Source organism: Musca autumnalis, unplaced genomic scaffold (assembly GCF_047663935.1).
Source record: "Musca autumnalis isolate F117 unplaced genomic scaffold, ASM4766393v1 scaffold_5, whole genome shotgun sequence".
NCBI classification, from domain to species: domain Eukaryota; kingdom Metazoa; phylum Arthropoda; class Insecta; order Diptera; family Muscidae; genus Musca; species Musca autumnalis.
This window is the reverse complement of record NW_027412088.1, coordinates 154029323-154050146: the sequence shown is the minus strand read 5'-3', so window position 1 is coordinate 154050146 and position 20824 is coordinate 154029323. Positions and strand designations below refer to the sequence as shown.

The following is a 20824-nucleotide window of genomic DNA, read 5'->3' as shown; positions in this document are numbered from 1 at the left end:
GATATTTGAATGTGTATTCAAAGACAGACATTTTTGATGTGGGTTCTATAAACGTAGACCCAAATATAAAGTTTAAAGTCTCCCAATTTCGAAAAGTACAGGTGTCCCTAAGACAATTGATAGGCGATATAGTTTTTACCTCTTACAGATTATAATAGGTTAGATAAATATAAAATGTACATTGACAAAGGTTCAATCAGCATGTTACTATACAGCGCACAGTGTGGCCAAGATTGTTTTTTGAGTGAAATCGGACACTTTTTCAAAATTAGGTTTTTGATTTCCTTTATTTTTTGCTGCGATGATGCAGCTCATCAGCAAAACATTTCAGTATATTTTCAGATTTTTTTGACCAACGGCCCCAGAGATATCAAGCCTTGAAAAAGACGAATTTTGTAAAAACTATATGCAAAGAAATACTCATAACATCTTTAATATGGGTCCAATTTGAAAAAATCTTTTTTGTATGTTTTGTTGTTTTATTTATTTAATAAAAAAATTGCACATACAGCGCACAGTGTGGCCAAGATTGTTTTTTGGGACAAATTTACATATGGGGATTTCTGAGTGAAATCGGACACTTTTTCAAAATTAGGTTTTTGATTTCCTTTATTTTTTGCTGTGGTGATGCAGCTAATCAGAAAAACATTTCAGTATATGAAGCATTGTGGCGTTTTTTTTATTATTGGGATAGCGTTTGCAATTTTGTTTTTTCAAAATAGTTTGGCTTAATCCCATTGTTGTTTTAATATTTTCAAAAAAACTACAAAATTGCAAACGCTATCCCAATAAAAAATACGCCACAATGCTTCAAATTGAAGACACTGGCACGACGTGTGTTGTTTTTGCTGTAAAGCAGACCAACCAAATTTTGGTGTGTGCATTCGTCGAAATTCGACGACACATACAAGTGGAAGAGGTTTGAATTGTTTTCGCAGACACTTTCGTCGGAGTTGTATGAGGTTGCCAAGGAAAAACTTCTCATTGAACTTTTTTCTTTGCTTACCTTTATACCTCGAGCTGACGATTGATGTTTGGGTATAAAAAGTTTCTTGTTGAAGAAGTTATTGAAAAATAACTTCGGTGGAGAATATCCACAAACAAGAAACAAGGGAACTGATGAGATCCAGTGGCGTGGATCGAAACTATAGTATTCCCTGCCTTACCCCTTGGCGAACAATGCCAAATCATTTCAGTATATTTTCATATTGTTTGACCAACGGCTCCAGAGATATCGGGCCTTGAAAAAGTCGAATTCTGCAAAAACTGTATGCAAAGAAATACTGATAATTTCTTTAATATTGGTCCAATTTAGAAAAATCTTTTTTGTATGTTTTGTTGTTTTATTTTTTTTTAATAAAAAATAGAAAAAAATTGCACAGTGGGCTTGGAGGCAATTTTCGCGATTTAATATTTAAAATAAATTTTTAACAATGATTGTACTTTTTGATTTTCTTGAATTTTTTTGTATTAAACTACGATCAACTTTTGCACAAAAGTAAAGGAACGGAAAAATAGTAGATCTGGCAGCAATGTCAAAAAACAAACATGGCTGCTTAAAAAATAACAAACAAAATAAATTTCGCTGTTTTTTTATTTCACTGGTTTAAAATTTTTATTATTTCTTTTTATTTTGCTTTGACAGTACGCGTTGTTTTCCTTTTTTCTATTGCCTCAATTGTCAAATCTGCCTTTTTACACCACGAAATTTGTCGAGCAGAAAGAAATAAAAGAGAAAGTCATTTTGGCGTGCCCTCTCTTAAATTTTGCTTCAAGTTTTACTACTTTTTAGGGTTAAGGAACGCTTTCCGGGTTAAAAATGGTAAAACTTGAAGAAACTTTAACGTAAAGGAGCAAAGCTATTAAGTCATATTTGGTTGTGGGGATTCGAATGATTACTATTTATACCCTACACCACATTGTGGTAAGGGGTATTATGTCTTTGTGCATTTGTATGTAACATACAAAAGGAAACGAAATAGGGCCATAGTTCCTTTTGGGGATATACATATAATCACTTTCTGAGTCGATTTATGCATGTCCGTCCGTCTGTCCACGTATTTTTGTTCGCAACGTACAGGTCGCATTTTTTGTCCGATTCAGCTGAACATTGGGGACTACAGTTTTTTTATCCATAGGACCAACGCTAGTGCTTTTGGTGAAAATCGGTTCAGATTTGGATATAGCTCCCATATATATTTTCGCCCGATTTCACGTATTTGCTGCACCAAACACGCTATATACGTCCAATTTGGATGAAATTTTGAATGTGTGACTGAATTCGGTCTGAAAATAAGTGTGCCAAATTATGTCGAAATCGGTTCAGATTTGGATATAGGTCCCATATATATTTTCGTCCGATTTTACGTATTTTCTGTACCACACACGCTATATATGTCCGATTTCGAAAAAATTTGGAACGTGTGACTGAATTCGGTCTAGAAATAAATGTGCCAAATTATATAGAAATCGGTTCAGAGTTGGATATAGCTCCCATATATATTTTCGCCCGATTTCACGTATTTGCTGCACCAAACACGCTATATACGTCCAATTTGGATGAAATTTTGAATGTGTGACTGAATTCGGTCTGAAAATAAGTATCCCAAATTATATCGAAATCGGTTCAGATTTGGATATAGTTCCCATATATATTTTCGGCCGATTTCACGTATTTTCTGTACCCAACACGCTATTTATTTCCGATTTCGATGAAATTTGGAATGTGTGACTGAATTCGGTCTAGAAATAAATGTGCAAAATTATATCGAAATCGGTTCAGATTTGGATATAGCTCCCATATATATTTTCGCCCGATTTCGCGTATTTGCTGCACCAAACACTCTATATAATTCCGATTTCAATGTTATTTAGAATGTGTGACTGAATTCGGTCTGGAAATAAATGTGCCAATTATATCGAAATCGGTTAAGATCTGGATATAGCTCCGATTTACATATATTTTACAGCATGTCACAACATGTATTTATAAAAAAATCTCCCATCTTCTATTCAATTATTCTGTGCAAAAACAATTTAAAATGTTGAAACTTCAGTAAATAGTTTTGGCCAAAAAATTCCTGATTGAAACCATAGTACAGTGTGAAACATTTTTTACTTTGCAAAAAAAAAAAAAAAAAAAAAAAAAAAAACAAAATATTAAACATCTTAAAACTGCGTAATTTTTCGATTTTGAAAATGGGACCTACAGGGACCTCTATGATATGGGATCTACAGTTTATCGCCGAGTCCGAACGCCGCACGTTGGGGCAAGATTGAAAAAAACGGGTCTTAATTGAAAAATTGAAACACAAATTTTTGATAATCTGTCTTGACAGGGTTAACGAGTACAACATTCTACCTCACTAGCCAAAATAGCAAAGTCGTTTGTTGTTTACTTTTCGTGTAGCACAGTGTTAAAGTTGAACATATTTTTAAAATTTAAGAAACAGGTGAAAATTATTATATTTTGCTGCTTTTAAATCCCCATAACGTAGTTTTTGCTACATAAACTTGACATTATCAAAATAGATATTTCCAGCAGAGGTAATTCTTAATATTTTAGGAAAAAAATTGTACTGAAAAAGTCTTGTAGAAATGTGTTTAAAAAATTCCTCAAAATGTGTCCAGATTTTGCATAATTTTGAAATGTATTGGAGTATAACAAAAAAGAGTGTCGAGAAGATCGTGAGATTTTTTTTTTTTTGTATTTTTCTCTTGATTGTTTTCTTTGATATTGCGCAAACAAAACTTGCTCCCTGCTTGCTCATTTTGAGTTATGTCAAAAATGGTGGAAATAGCTGTGGGTCAAATGTTTGCATTTTGGGGTTTTTGTCTTCATTTTCCCTGTTACTGTTGTACAGTGTGTCGTGTTTTGGTTTAATGTCTGTGGTCACCCTACATAACACAACTTGTGCAGGTCTACCATTATGTTATAGTTACTATATATAATGATTTATATAAAATGATGGCGATGCACAAGGTGTGAAATAGCAAAAAATGGAGATTAATTAAAATAAATTAAATTCGGTTTTTGGTATAACTGTCGTTACATGGTAATATGGTACAAAAAAATGTCAACATCATATATTGTTTACTTCTACAGTTACACTGTCATAAAGCTAAAGAATTTTTAATAATTTAAAGAGCACCATAAAAAATTAAATTAAATTTTCGTATATAAAGAGTAATATTTTTTTACGCATCAAAAGTGCCCCTTTTAGAATGGAATCGTCAACTTCAGTTAGGAATCTAAGTCTTAGAAAATCACATTTATGGCAAAAGAAGTTTAGAAGCATATTAAAAATTAATTTAAAATGTAGCCACTTTCCCTATTATTGAAAAGTATTTAGAGTTAAAAAGTAGCGGAATATTTTATATGAAGCTTATTCCAAAACGAGAATATATAGAGATGATGTTTGATAGAAATATTTTCAATCCCTTCAAAATGTACAATTCACAATTTGAACCAGTTTAGTTGCAATATATGCATATAATATTCGAAAACTCCCAAATTTGACTGCACCTCTATATGGGGCCTATACCAAAACATTGACCTATATTGACAAATTTTCACACTATGAATTCTTAGGCATTCAGAACTATAAATCCTAATTTACAGATAAATGTACTAAAAAATGTGGTCAAGACCCTCGAAATACATAAAATCGGGAGATACCGTTGTATGGGAGCTACACTAAAATATTGACCTAACTTAATAATTTTTTGCAAAATATTAGCTTAACCAATAATTTATCATATTAGAAGATTTTGGATTCATCAAATAAGAAATGAAGGCAAAACCGTAAAAACACTTCATAGTTTTTATGGTACCCATTTATGAGGGCTTCGAATAACCTCTTCAATCCCTCAATTTGCACCAAAACTGTGTTCCGTTATATTGATTGAAGTGTAAACATTCGAAAAATATTGACATTAGTTCACTCAAATGCTTCCCTGAATTAATCTCCGTTTTTTGGAATCTTGCCCCAATGTGCGCCGTGTCTTACGACACCACTTGTAGAGAAGTTTTACATGGCTGAAATACTCAGGAAATGTCGCCAACATTACTGAGGGGCACATGTGCCCTTTGACATAGCACATTTTCAATGTCAAACAAACATCTTAGGAATAATCGAACTGTATGTTGATTTCAACAGGCAGCCGGACGGACGGACATCATTATATCGACTTACGTTTTTATGCGTCGACGAATATTTCGATTCCACCAATCATTCAATTCAATTTTACCAACAGTATTGTTAGGTTATAACAAGTAAAAAAAGTATCAGTCGACTATGCCGACAGAGATATACCCTCAGACTGGGTAATTGAAACACTTTTTTCCCCAAAAAAACTTATGAAGTTAGGAGATTTTCAAAATTTTGAACGGAAAAATATGGACTTGGATTAAAGCTCAAAAGTTTTGCGGGGGAGGTACCTAAAAAATAGACCGACATAGTCCATTTTGGAAGTGGATCTTTTTTTGGGAGTTATTCCTATCGATAGATATCGCGCCCACCACCATATAATTTAGAGCTTTTGGACCATTTTAGCAGGAAACATGTATTTGCTTACGAAAAACATAATATCGCTGTAAACAGGGCCACTTGGAGTACCTTCGATAAAAATTTCCAAAGTATCCTCGAAAAGACCCTTAATCGCACAAAAATATTGAATATTCGTGTGAGTGGTACCCCAAGGAGTGCATCGATAGTTCCCACTTTTAAACATAAACTAAGTTTGGACAAAATATTTCGAGATCCAAATTTTGATCCGTTTATAAGATATCGCGCGTACCATTTTAGCGAATATTCTCGAACTTTTGTAGGGGAGGTACCGGAAGAAGTGGACCTATATGCACCACCTTCGAATTTCATCTAATATTCGAAGTAATGTTTCTTCGATATGCAAATTGTGGACCAACGCAGTATTCGGTTCGAGAGTTGTCGTGCACATCATCTTTACAGCTTTCGGGTTATTTTATCAAGAAGTATGGACTTGCCACTTACAAAATGTTTACCATCGTAATAGGGACTTTGAGCGCAACCTATTGGAAGAAAAATCAAAACTGCACTTTTTCGAAATTCTGTGTTGGAGGTACCCGAAGGAGTTGACATATATAGTCCATATTCTAACCGGATCTATGTCTCGTAGAAATATTGCAATGTGCCAAGTATGATCGAATCAGTTTCTGCACGCAGAAAAATGTATGTTAGAAATATGTTTGGATCCAAACAAATATATGTTTGGGACCGGTTGCAAACAAATATATGTTTGGATCCAAACATAATATGTTTGGGTAAAAACAAATATATGTTTGCAACATTTTGTAACATATCTCAATTTGATATGTTTGGGTAAAACATATTTTATATGTTACAAAATTTTTTTCATGGGTGGAGAGAGGATGTTTGTCAACGAGAGTAATAACAGTGCTCTCGCGGCTGTGGAATGTTGTTTTATAATAAAGAGTTGTGTGTATTGTATAATAGAAGACGTATAAGCGAAGAAGGGGGCTTTGGTGGCATGTAAGCGTAAAACTCGTGTGTTTCTTGTTTTTTTGTTGTTAACCAACTTAGCAGGCGAAGAAGAAAAGAAGAAATGATATGAATTATATTTTTTTCTTTCTTCAGTGTTTTAGTTGCCTTTGTAGAGTCAAGACGGTAAAGTGAGTGAATAAATCAGTGTTTTGTGTTTTCTTAAAGAAATTGTGCTTTTTAGTAAATTAAATGCCCAATACATTTTATAATTGAATCGGAAAGTTGAATGGAATTATTTTATTGGACAAGGAAGAAACCGCATTTAATATTGGTAATTACTTACATACTGATGTATATTTGAAATATGGCATATCCATATTTATTTATTACATTACATAATCATTTGATTCTAGATGCCGTTTCCCCGCTGATGATTTCAACTATGAGGACAATTTGTTTCATTTCACAACTAAGGAGGAGCGTTCAACTACGTTTTTATATATTTTTCCTTTTTAAAAGTGTGACTATTTACAAATTATTTCAATCAGTTTTTCTTTTATTAAAGTGTGTTATGTATTTCTTTGGAATTTTGTATGTACCTATGTGTTTGTTGTTCTTTTGCCTTTCAATAAAAAACCACAACATTTGTGTGTATACTATACAGATAGCCAGTGAGTTCTTACTGAGAGCAAGTGAGCACACATTTTAAAGTGTTTTACATTGAATTTTACGCTCCCTTGCTCTCAGTAAGCGCCCACTGGTGCATGTGTTTGTTTTCTTTGTGCCTTTTGGGTTTGTTTTCACCCAAACATAAAATTGTTTCCACCCAAACATATCTTTGTTTGCACCCAAACGTATATATCTTTGCACCCAAACATAAATATCTTTGCACCCAAACATATATATGTTTGCACCCAAACATATATTTGTTTCCACCCAAACATATATTTGTTTCCACCCAAACATATATTTGTTTGCAGACCCAAACATATATTATGTTTGGGACTGTTGCAAACATATATATGTTTGCTGCAAAATATGTTTGGGACATATGTTAGAGATGCCGTTTTTTTTCTTTTGCGTGTGCCTTCGAGAGTTATCGTGCATTTTACCGAAAAGTTTTGAACTTTTTTGGGAGAGGTACCCGAAGGAGTGAACCGATATGGTCTATCTTATAACTTGTTTTAATTTTGCGCAAAATATTACTACTGCAAAATTTTAAAGCGAATCGGTTTTACCGTTCTTGAGTTATCCTGCGCTCCAACCACTACACGAGTTTTTACAGCTTTCGTGCCATTTTCTCAGGAAGTATGAACCTGCCCCTGAAAAAAAAACGCCAAAACCGTCGTAATGGGGGCAGCGAATAAAAGTTGTTACAACAAAAATCAGAACGATTCGAGAGGAGGTCTTAAACTGCACTTTTCCGTAATTTTGTGTTGGAGGTACCCGAAGGAGTGGATCGGTACAATCCATATTCCAACCAGATACATGACTGGATGAAATAATACGATGTGCAAAGTCTGCACCAATCAGAAACTCCCTGCGAGAAATATATTGTGGACTTGCCATTTTGTTTGGTGCCGTCAGGGTTTCTTGGAGCATTTAGGCCAATATCTGAGGAAGTATAGACTTGCGCAAGAAAAACCGCCGTAAAGGGTGCCGAAAGGACAACCTACTGAAAAAGGTTTCAAAACGACCCGAGAGGAGCTCTTCACTTTATCCGAATATTGTGAAGAAGGTACCTGAAGTAGTGGAACGATATGTCCCATCTTCGAACTTAAACTAAGTTTGGACAAAATATTATGATAGCCAAATCAGCCAGCCAAACAGACGGACGGACATTACTAAATCGACTCCAAATTGTCTAAAACGGATTTCGTCCAAACATACTTGGGGTCTAAAAACCATTATTTCGAAGAGGCATATTTTGCCAGTATGAAAGTATATATTCCCACTTTAGCCTAAAAAGGATCTGCTAATATTACGGATAAGACGCAGATGCTTGGACATTTCATCCAACAGTGTAGACTAACTCACCGTGGAACTTTTGGAGATAACAATTTCAACAACAATTATAATGGTATTCGCTTCAGCAGCACCTTCTTCTACTGAATCACGAACATAGGTTGTATAGAAGGCCCTGCAAAAGTCTATTAACATTACGTAGATGCTTCGGTGGCTTGGCTCAGGGCTGGTTTTTACCAAAATATCACCCAATCACGTTGGGCGCCAGTTTCAAATAAGCCAATGGATAACAGCCTGAATGTTTTGAATGTGTTTAGACTAACTCACAGTAGAACTTTTGGAGATACCAATTTCAACCACTTTTAAGGTAAATATTTCGATGTGTTAAATTTACATTTTTCAGTTGTGCGTGTGTTGTTTAATATTCGGATTGAGGGTCTGGAATTCCATAATTTAGAATGGAATTCTTCAAAAGTTTGCTTGTCAACTTAAATAAATGTTACCATTCAAATCAAACAAAAATCCAAAAATAATTCTCTCTGATTTTCAAATTGGCCTCGTAAAAGTAAATATCACATCAAACAATTATTGATATAAATACCTATGTATGAATAAACATATGCCACTATAAAAGAACGATAACAACGATTATAGAACAATTACCTCTGATAATTATGCATGTTAGAGTATCATTATCAAATGCAAGTCATGAGCAGCGGAACGTACAATTGCTGCAATTTCAATTATAAAGTTAACACCTGCTAGCGTTGAGATTTTTGCAACATTCTGTTTTGGATTTTTATTTGAGTGTATTCGAAGCACTTGTGGTGCAAGGTTCCACATGTATTTTGTCATACTTCAAATCAAAACAAAGACGACAACAACATTCTTAACAACTTAACAATTTTTGGTTGGTCAAAAACAAGTTTTCAATATCGAATGTTTATTTCAGTAGTTGTAATATAAGTTTTTTTTTTAACTTCTCTCATTGCAGATCATGCCATTGTCCTTGACAAACATTTTATTACTTTTGGAGCATAGCAAAAAAGTCTAACGAGTTTCGCAGTGGTAGTTGGTGTTCGTTGACTTTGCCTTTGAAAGTGTTGTGCGCGTTTAAGCCACAAAGAATATGGCCACCAATGATAACAACAACAATGATGGATACGGTGCCTTTGTAAATCCTGCTTATGTCCCCTCACGTCATGCATCGACCACATCTATACCTGGTGAATATCGCAAATCTTTGGATAGAGATGAAGGAACGGAATCGGTTAAGAGTAATGGTGGCATCATAAAGATTGAGGCAACACCTCCGAAAGGTGGTATTGAAGGAAGTGGATCGGATCTAAATGGAAATGTAAGTGGAAATTAATTATAGACAAGTCGAAAAAGCGTTCTTGTTGAAAATATGGAGAGAAAATTTATGACATAAACCCATACTCAACGTTTTAGAAGAAAGCAAATTAGTTCTGAACGTTATCTTTGAAAAGGTGTCATGGATAATAGCTAGTAAGACGTAGCCACTGGCAGTGAAATTAACAACTCCAAAAATCAAATGGAGAAAATAAGCAGAATTTGGGGTACTGGTTGAACCTGTTGGAACAAATTTAGTGCAAGTGCTAAGCTGCTCTAGAACCATGGAAAATAGGTAATGGGTTTCAGTCATGTTCAGGTTAGGTACTTCACCCGATGACCATTTTATTCATCCTTAAACGAAATTTTTAGAAGGAAAGTAAACGGGAAGGTACAGAGAGAATACAAAGACAAGAGAAGTAGGAAAGATGTATAATATCTATAAGAATAGGACTCCGTCAGTCTCGTCTTTACAAAGATTTCAGTTGGGCGCCATTTCAAATCAGTCACTGGGTAGAACTGAAGGTGTCAACAAATATTATTGGTAGTGTGAGTGTTTTAAGATTATCACACAGTATAACCTTTGAAGTTATCAATTTTAACCACAGTGGAGGTGGCATTGGCTTCAGCGGTACCTCCTTCTACAGAGTCACAGAAGCCACTTCTAATGGCGGTTTTGCCCTGGGTGTTTTCTACCAACAAACCCCCCAACCAAGTTATGCGCCATTTTCAAATAAGCTGATGAATAAAACTGAACAATTATAGGTAGCGTGAATGTTTTACATGTGTTCAATAGAATCAATGGTGATATTGGGCATCTGGGACACTGTTTCTCATCATGGGGAGGAGTAGTACCTTTAGAATCTTCCCTAATGTACTGCCTGTATGAATAGCTGTCATCCTTACTTGTCTTCAATAGCGTGACCACCCTGCCAACTTTCCAGGCTTCTGGAACTATATGTGTGGCTAACGATAGATTGAGGACACTTGTCAAAAATTTAACTCCGGGTTCATCCTCTTGAAAATTCATATGGTCCCTAACTTTCGGTTGATTTCGTGCTCTTATACGGCGTAGTACACTTCTCGTCGTCTTATCGATCTCGGGGTGCTCTATAAACTTCAGGGTTCGTACGACAAAGCTCATAACGCTCATTTGCTAGTCCAATCAGCTCTGCTGGCAAGTTTGGTCTGAATTCGGTTATTCCGGCAGGTATCTGGCAAGCGGATGCAGCTGTGATGATGTCTCGAAAAATTATCTTAGCTATCCGAGTATCTGAGGGCTCTCGGAAGCGGTGAACCCTTGCCAATCAACTTTCCCATGGTTTAGAAAAGTATGAGGTTATAAAATACTTTTGATGTCAGGTGGTCTATTAACCGATAATCGGAAGATGGTGTGAGCCAGGTGAAATTATGGGTTGACAGGACATGTAATTTATCAGACCGGGTGCCATTGCCTAAGACGGAATTCCAAAGCTCATGACAAATGTTGATATCGCCTTGCACCAGCGAACTAATATCAGGCATAAAATGCAAGGCACAACTGCTTTTCGCCGATAGGTATACATTAAGCAACTCTTCCTCGGCAGTCCCACACTTTACTGGTACCCCGATACATTCAATATATGGGTCACTAGATTCAATCACAATCGAGGTAGGTCTGTATTGGACAGATTTGTGTATAAGGAAGGCAATCCTCCTCTCAGCTTCCTGTACGATCTTTTCGCAAAACGTCGTAACCATCGCAAAGATGTAAGCTTGAGGTGACGAAGAGATTGTTCCCTGGACCGGGCGACGATAACGTTTCCCCAACTTATTAAGTCTACAAACTTTACTTTGTTGGAACGATGCATTTCCGAGGCGCTAAACAACAATATGGGTGTGTCATGCGGTGTGTCTCGTTGAACGTTCTGGTACAGCAAGTCGCTACATAACTCCTATATCAATAGTGCTGTAGGCGGAGCAGCCTCGGAAGTGCACCCATTCCGTATATTCATTACATCTCACAGGTTTTGACATGTGGTGGATGCCGATCTGGCAAACGGAACAGATAGATGGTCCCGGCAAGGACCAAGAGAGCTCGGAGCAAGTACTCGGGGATATATTGCCGCTCCCATGGTGAAAATATAGAATAACACATAATTGTTGCCCCTGGTTGAAGATTCCTCCAGGTCAATTAGATGGAGACAAACAGTGAATTTCGAAACTGATGAAACACCACAGGGAAGATGTTCATTCAAACCTTCGTGTTGAAAAATACGGGAGATATAGGTCGTCCTCTAGTTGGTCTTGTCCATTCTCCAATATTTGAGGTATTATGTAGTAAATCAAAGTGGTAATTCGACTCTACACATTTCGTATAGAAAGACTCCCCATCCATAATTTCTATATTCTATTATTTCAGAATCACCCAACACCCAATGACAGCATAGAATTCACCAAAGCACCACAACGTGACAGTTGGAGCAATGACATTGAATTTCTGATGTCGTGTATAGCTTTATCTGTGGGTCTTGGCAATGTTTGGCGATTCCCGTTTACGGCTCTGGATAATGGTGGTGGAGCATTTGTGATACCCTATATTATAGTATTATTTTTAGTCGGTAAACCTGTGTATTATATGGAAATGTTGCTGGGACAATTTTCAAGCCGAGGTTGTGTTAAGGTATTTGATTTTGCTCCCATTATGAGAGGTAAGTGATCTATTTGCGCTTTTGATTGTTTTTTGTTTTATTATTTCAAAATAATTTGTTATGGTCAGGTGTGGGTTATGGCCAGGTATTTGCCACTGGTATTGTTACCACCTATTATGCCACGCTAATGGCCATTACATTGCGCTTCTTCATGGACTCCTTTTATCCCACATTACCATGGAGTTATTGTCGTGAAGAATGGGGTGCAACATGCTTCGATTCGAAACCACCCACGGAGGATTATGTGGCCAACATGACAATGTCGGATGGAGCAAAAACATCATCAGCGGAATTTTATTTTATGTAGGTATTAATTAACAAGTTGGCTTGGTTCGAATTTAACTGTAAAACTGTATCCCAGTAACGTAATATTACGCCAAAAGGACACAATCGATGATGGCATTGGTTATCCCAGTTGGAGTCTGGCCTTAACCTTGGCATTTTCTTGGCTTGTCATAGCTTTAATTACAATAAAAGGTGTTAAAAGTTCCGGCAAGGCTTCATATTTCCTAGCTTTATTTCCATACTGTATTATGGCAGTGCTGTTGGTGAGATCGCTAACGCTGCCGGGAGCATTTAATGGCGTTTTGTATTTTCTAAAACCCCAATGGGATAAATTATTAGATCCCAAGGTAAGTGTTTAAAATGGGTTATTATTTCCTCAACAGTTGAATTATTTTTTAGTTTTGTTTTAGGTATGGTATGCTGCCGTCACCCAAGTGTTCTTCTCATTGGCCATTTGCTTTGGCAACATTATTATGTATGCTTCTTTTAATCGCTTTGGACATAACATAAAAAGGTAAGTAGGGTTGCAAAGAAAAATAATCCCTTGGATCATCATCTCTAAAGACTCAATTCTGTGTCTTTATAGACGAACGAACGCTTGTCTATAAAGACCTTCCGCTCGTCTATAAAGACCTTCCGCTCGTCTATAAAGACCTTCCGCTCGTCTATAAAGACTCCCTTCCGCTCGTCTATAAAGACTCCCTTCTGATCTTCTATAAAGAATCCCTTCCGTTCGTCTATAAAGATTCCCTTGTCTATAAAGACTTCCCGCTCGTCTATAAAGATCCCCTTCCGCTCATCTATAAATACTCCCTTCCACTCGTCTATAAAGACTTCCTTCCACTCGTCTATAAAGACTCCCTTCCGCTAGACTATAAAGACTCCCTACCGCTCGTCTATAAAATCTCCCTTCCGCTCGACTATAAAGACTCCCTTCCGCTCGTCTATTAAGACTCCCTTCCGCTCGTCTATAAAGACCCCCTTCTGATCTTCTATAAAGACTCCATTCCGCTCGTCTATAAAGATTCAATTGTCTATAAAGACTTCCCGCTCGTCTATAAAGATCCCCTTCCGCTCATCTATAAATACTCCCTTCCACTCGTATATAAAGACTTCCTTCCACTCGTCTATAAAGACTCCCTTCCGCTAGACTATAAAGACTCCCTACCGCTCGTCTATAAAATCTCCCTTCTGCTCGTCTATAAATACACCCTTCTGATCGTCTATAAAGACTCCCTTCCATTCGTCTATAAAGATTCCCTTCCCCTCGTCTATAAAGACTCCCTTCCGCTCATCTATTAAGACTCCCTTCCGCTCATCTATTAAGACTCCCTTCGGCTCGACTATAAAAACTGCCTTCCGCTCGTCTATAAATGCTCCCATTGCGGACGTCCATAAAGCCTCTCTTGGCTCGTTTGTAAAGCCTCCATTGTGGCCTTTCCTATAAACCAATTTCACTGTCATCTGCAGAAACATCTTCCTATTTCTTTTCAAATCTTTACCTTGTTCTCGTTTCTTTTCAGAGACTGTAACATAATTACAACCTTGGACACCTTTACCTCAATGCTATCGGGCATAATTATTTTCGGTATATTGGGAAATTTGGCACATGAATCGGGCACCACTGATATCAAGAGCGTGGTGCAAGGTGGACCAGGCTTAGCTTTTATTTCATATCCTGATGCAATAGCTAAATTTAAATTTGTTCCTCAGGTAAGCAGCAGTTATGATATCCGTCGATTCCCTTACTCATTCCGTATTTCTTGCAGATTTTTTCAGTATTATTTTTCTTGATGTTATTTGTTTTGGGTATTGGCAGTAATGTGGGCATGGCTTCATGTTGTATGACGGTGATTAAGGATCGTTTCACTAATGCGAAAAATTGGATAATTGTGTTGGGCATATCTATTGCACTTTATGCTTGCGGCCTTTTGTATATAACGCCGGGTGGACAATATGTATTGAATCTCTTGGACTTTTATGGGGCCTCTTTTGTGGCTCTGGTATTGGCAATATTTGAATTAATTGCAGTTGGATGGATTTATGGTGGGTAGTCAATTTGCTGTTTCCTCCGTGATCGAACAAACGTTCCTAATTCTCTTTTCCCTTCTCTTTTACTTTTAGGTGTTAAACGCCTCTGCAAAGATATTTATTTTATGTTAGGCATTAAGACCTCTTGGTATTATCGCATTTGCTGGAGCATTGTCACACCGGCTGTTATGACTGCCATTTTACTTTATACACTGGTGGAGTACAAGCCATTGGAATATAACGGTTATACCTATCAAAGTGGGGTTTATAGTAAGTATCCGAACTAGGAATTTACGTAACTTATTTTCTAAATTTCTGTTTGTTTTTTCCTTATTATAGTCTTTGGCTGGTGCTTATCCGCCTTTGGAATTGGCCAGCTTCTATTCTGGGGTATTTATGGTGTTCACAAGCGAAATGGTGCTTCATTGTGGGAACGTATTGTAAATTCTTTTAAACCAAAATCAAATTGGGGTCCTTTAGATCCATTTATATTGAAAAATTACAAAAAGTATTTAGATGACATGCGGGTCGATGAAATGTTTAGACCGAATGGCTTTTGGTATCGAGTTTATGATAATATTTTCGGTTAAGATGTTGTTACAAATAAAAAATAAAGATATTTAAAAAAACCCACTTTAAAACTTGTTGTTTTTAAAATTTTAAAACAACAAATCTGTGATTAAGCTGGTCTTACTTTAAAAATATGAAATTTTAAGCCAAGTAAATTGTAAAGACACTTGCAAATTTAAACTTTAGGTTAGGTTAGGTTGAAAAGAGGGGCGAGTAATCGCCACATCGCCCTGGCTGACATACACTTAAGCAAGAAGTATGACTGTTCAGAGAGCGTTTATGATACCTACTTTTTCTCCATCAGATTTTTTCCGTGCGGATTTTTTTGGTGATAGCAAGATATCTTGTCAAGACATCAGGCAAGTAAAGGAACACCACTAAAACTAACTTAATCTCACTCAAATACTGCCATAAAAAGATTTTACCAGATGAGAGTTTTCCCTATGGTTATCGAGTTTGCAACAATGCAGCAAGGAAAATACACTGCAAGTTTTGAATGACAGCTTTGCTCAAATATCGCCTGATTGACTGTCTGACCGTCCATGACTTTCGGTCATGACTGACTAACTGACCTCTGAAAGAGCACAGAAAGCTGGACACCTACATTTTTCACAACGAGATAGACGATTTTTATCCATTAACAATCTTAACGAGGCAAAAAAGCTCAAACTACCTGTATTACAGATATGTACCTAAATATAGTCAGAGAAGTGATACATAATAACAAGCCTTCATCACAAGTGACTAGGTAATATATAGACACTATTCAGACTTGTTACAGACAACATTAAACCAATGTCGTGCTTTGATATTGTTAAAGTTACGAAGTTTTTCAGCAATTCACACACACACGACCCAAACGCAACGAAAGAGCCCAGCAAACCAATCGTGCCGATATCGTAAAGAAATCGGAACAAAATTCGGACGTTACATCCGATATCTGATCCGAAATCGTAACGATATCTTAACGAAAGTTGTATGAAGTGGTTGACATAATTTCGGAACGAAATGTCGGAGCGAAATCGGATCGATTTCAGTCAGAATTCGCAACGAAATCGGAAGAAAATCCTTGGGAAATTCGGAATGCGAATTTTTTCCTCCGAATTTTCGTACAGATTTCTGAACGATTTCGGAGTAATGTCGTATGAAAATCTGAGATACCTTCCGAACATTCTTAAAGATTTCTGAACGATTTTGGAATAATTTCGTATGATTATCGAAGGAAAAAAATTTTTTCTGATGCCTCTTTTTTATTGGTAAATTTTCGTTGTTATGTTTTTTATTGGAAGAATATAATTTCAAAGATATCCAATTATTTTCACTGTTGTTATCATTTTGTAGTTATAGTAGAACAATGTAAACTTTGTGTACGAATATGTTGAGTCTATCAGCACTAGCTTGAATTATTATATGTTGCATTTTTAAAATATTTAAAAAATGTATATGCGAATTTAATAACCAACCATTTTATTTTTCGACAACAAACTAAAATGTTGCTTGTTAGATATATACAAAATGTGGTTGTTGTGCAAAGGGAAATTTGTTTCCGACATATCGATCCGAATTCGTAACGAAATCGGAAGAAAAACATTAGCATATTCGAAGGGAAATTTACTTCCGACATTTTCTCCAAAATCGGAACGAAATCTGAACGAATTCCCCTACGAAAAATCGTATAGAAATCGATACGAAATCTGAACGATTTTGCTTCCGAAATTGTTCCGATATGTCGGACATCCGACATTTGGTTTGCTGGGAGCACACAAATGTTTTGATTTGTATTTGTTTTGCAGCATACGTGCATACAACGTTACTAACACACTGTTAAAAGTTGCAAATATTGAGAATTTTGTGTGCCCTCTTCTTGGTCGGCTGTGCTTTAAACGCCATCATTCGTATTGGGATGACGATATATTTTCTGATGAGACTAAAATTATGTTGTACTATCACGATGGGCCTCAAAAAGCATTGCGAAACCCCCTTACAGGCATGGAAAATAAACATTTATTTCATACAGTAAAGTTCGGAAAACGGTCAGTTATGGTATGGGGTTGTATATCAAGCAGTGACGTTGGTAACATCCCGATTTTGGAAGAAACAATGACAGAGGAGTTTTATTTAGATGTTTTAAAAAATGATTTAACCAACAGCGTTAAGAAATTCGAGCCTGTTGACCCTGAAAATTCAAACAAATTGAAATAAGCATAAATATTATTTATGTAGGACTTGTTTGTTATACAACGGCATCAAAGTCATTGACACCCCAGTCCAAAGTCTAGATTTAACCCCATCGGCAATTCATGGGTACACCTGAAGAAAAAAGTCGGGAATAGGTCGCCCACTAGCAGGAGGGACTAAATAAAATGCATTAAAAAGAATGGCAAAAAGTACCGTTGGAATATGACATTCCAAAACATACAGTTAGGCAACAAATGTATTGCAAGAAACTAAATTGTAGAAAATGTCCTATAAATTGTTCGTTTATGACAAGAAATTATGTAAAAACTATACGGGGTTTTGTGCAAATCTCTTGCTATAGGTCCTTACAACAATATTCCGTCAAAATATGCAAAGGTTATTTGTGATTTATAACAAATATGTTCAAAAATAAGAATTAACTACTACTTGGGGGTGACAATAAAAGTATTGCAACGGGAAAATCAGTACTATAAAACTATAAAATTTTTGCGGTCATTATGCTTTTTTATGACTTTTACGGCTAATAATAGACTAACAGTATTGAATGTAATAAAGTTCAGTGATAAAAAATGCGGTCATGGATGGTCTTCAGACAGGTAAAAAACGCATGGGACCACATTAACAATAAACAATGACGAATCGGCCACAGGCAAGTATGCCAAGAATGAATATTTGACTCAATATGTATTGTAGGATAATGGAACAATGCAAAACAGTCCGATTTCTTCATTGAGAACATCGAAATACCTCTGGAAAGTATATGGAAAAAATTGACACCAGTGCAGCACTTTGGAACGACCTACGACAGAGCACTATTTCGTCTCCCAATGGTATTGATATGATTTAATTTTTACTAAGTGGATAGATGTTATCCTCTGCTATCATAATAAATCCAAACAATTGCGCCAAATCCAATAAAACCCATCAAATATGGAAATTAAACCACTACTGGAAAAGGTGGAATACCGAATATTTGGGTACTATATTCTTTACCATGGAAAATAGAATACGAAATTGGGTTCACGGATGATTGGGAAGACATCCCCACTGACATCATTAAGAAATATTTAATAGTCATTAGTCTGAAAGTAAGAAAAATCGATGCCGAAAGCTCAAACAAAGTCAACTACCACCATCCCAAAGATCGGATCATGACATGTTAATCTTATTTGTGTAAATTGCCGATGTAATATAACAACACAAAACTCTTAAATACATCGGGTCAACATCCTGCTATCAACCCTCATAAATTTTTTGGGTCCAATTAAACAAAAAGCTCCAATAACATCCTCCAACGAAGGATCAAGATTTACTAAAAATTGGGGAACCAGTATCCTTAGAGTGGAACATACCGAGCCTTAATTTTTGGTTTAACTAAGCTCATTAATGCTCCAAGGAATGTCCAAAGTAGATAGGCAACTCATTAAGGAACACACCTTTGGTAATTCTCGAAGAAACCACCGTATTTGTTATAAAAATAAATAACCTTTGCATATTTTGACGGAATATTGTTGTAAGGACCTATAGCAAGAGATTTGCACAAAAAACCCTATAGTTTTTACATAATTTGTTGCCATAAACGAACAATTAATATGAAATTTTCTACAATTTTGGTTTTTGCAATACATTTCTTGCCTAACAGTATTTATAAAATTCAGAGATGGTTATAAGCTGTTATTGATGCCCAAGTAGGACATACGAAATATTAGAACCAAATTTTCGAAAAATACCGTGAAAGACTGAAAAGTTGTGAATTTTGCAATTCTTTTGTTGACAGTATAAATAATGAGTTGTTATCATTTTTGTAAATTTTAAGCAAAATTTTCCTGAAATTTAGCTACTTTTTTATTTTATCAATAAACATGTGTAATGCCTACGGTGACCAACCGTACTCTATTATAGAGGACAGTACTCTATTTTAGGTCTCCGTACTCTATTTTTTCAACGTACTCTATTTGTCCTCTATTTTCATCATATGTACTCTATGTCCTCTATTTTTTTTTTACAAATACATGTTAATACAAAGGTAATACTATGAAATCCGAGAAACCTAGGCAGAAATTTAACCAAATATTGTCGCTGTTGAAATGAATTCAGTCGTTTCATACGCATCGTATAAGGCTTATACAGCGATCGTATTTTTTTGAAATTTCTTGCACCAATCGGTACGGAATCCATCGATGAGAAACTTTTTTTTGGGCCAGGTTTTCATGCAGTATGAAATGTAAGCCGGTGAACGAAATTTCAAAGGATGCCTCTATCATGGCGATCTTGCATTATCAGTTTACTCACGACTTTAATGTTTTCTGTCAGAACGGCAGTTTTGGGACCACCCTTACTACTTTCTTCGCTGAGCAAGCGTCCCCTACGATCGAATTCATTAAACCCGTTTATCACAGAGCTATGTCAGTAGTAATACGTAAAAATTTTTCGGTAAAGTAAATTGAGTTTTTGGGATAGAGCTCTAGAATTAGTGGCAAGTGTCACAGACATAACCATCGTGTCACCTGGTCTGACAAATGATGTCGTTTCTCTTGGAAGTACAAAGTTTGCCGTAAAATATATTGATTGTTTGGTAGAGAGCGGGAAGGATAGAGATCCTCTACAGTCAATTTCACAAAAAATCAATTTACTTTACGGCAAACCTTTTACGTGTCTACCAACGTTTCGGAGTCGAGCCACTTTTGTTTCGACTCCGACTTCGGAGTCGACTCCGAGAATAATTTCTAATAGCACTCAATATGAAAAAAATACACAATTACAAAACTTCTTTTCTTAAAACTTCTACGATTATAATAAAAATAAAAGATCACTGAAATTTGAAACTATGTGTAAGAGGTTCTGAAGTGTGCAGACTTTCGCTCGGGAATATGAAACTCTAATTCGATTGTCATGGAATTTAAAGTTTGCTTTAGAGTAATAATTGGACCAAAATAGTTCTTGAAATTAATTTTTGATAAATGTAAAAAAAATGTTGCCCGGGGTTGGAGCCAAGTTATTTTTTCGACTCAGTCTCCGACTACAACATAATTTCTCGACTCCAACTAAGACTACGTAAAGCTATTGACTACTGACTATAGGATGTTGCTTCATCGCGTCGTCATCGCGTAGAAAATTGTGAAAAATGGTTGGGCGAAAATGTTCACAAGTAAACTCCATATTTTTTATGCAAATTAATTCTTAAAGTCCTGTAAAAAACGCAATACGTGGTACGTCAAACCGTATTGAGTACGCTTATGCAGACTGTTA

At 36.0% G+C, this 20824-nt stretch overlaps 1 protein-coding gene across 1 annotated transcript in view; it reads left to right on the top strand.

The window, feature by feature from the left end:
- LOC141405458 (sodium-dependent nutrient amino acid transporter 1) overlaps nucleotides 1-15447 on the top strand; it is a 34086-nt gene extending 18639 nt beyond the window's left edge. Inside the window, exons 2-10 of the mRNA XM_073989798.1 lie at nucleotides 9442-9804; nucleotides 12202-12490; nucleotides 12559-12793; nucleotides 12852-13122; nucleotides 13186-13289; nucleotides 14299-14488; nucleotides 14545-14821; nucleotides 14900-15076; nucleotides 15146-15447. Of these exons, the coding sequence (XP_073845899.1) occupies nucleotides 9577-9804; nucleotides 12202-12490; nucleotides 12559-12793; nucleotides 12852-13122; nucleotides 13186-13289; nucleotides 14299-14488; nucleotides 14545-14821; nucleotides 14900-15076; nucleotides 15146-15396 (2022 nt within the window). The 5' untranslated portion in view covers nucleotides 9442-9576 and the 3' untranslated portion in view covers nucleotides 15397-15447. The remainder of the gene's footprint in view (nucleotides 1-9441; nucleotides 9805-12201; nucleotides 12491-12558; nucleotides 12794-12851; nucleotides 13123-13185; nucleotides 13290-14298; nucleotides 14489-14544; nucleotides 14822-14899; nucleotides 15077-15145) is intronic.
- The last annotated feature ends 5377 nt before the right edge of the window (nucleotides 15448-20824 follow it).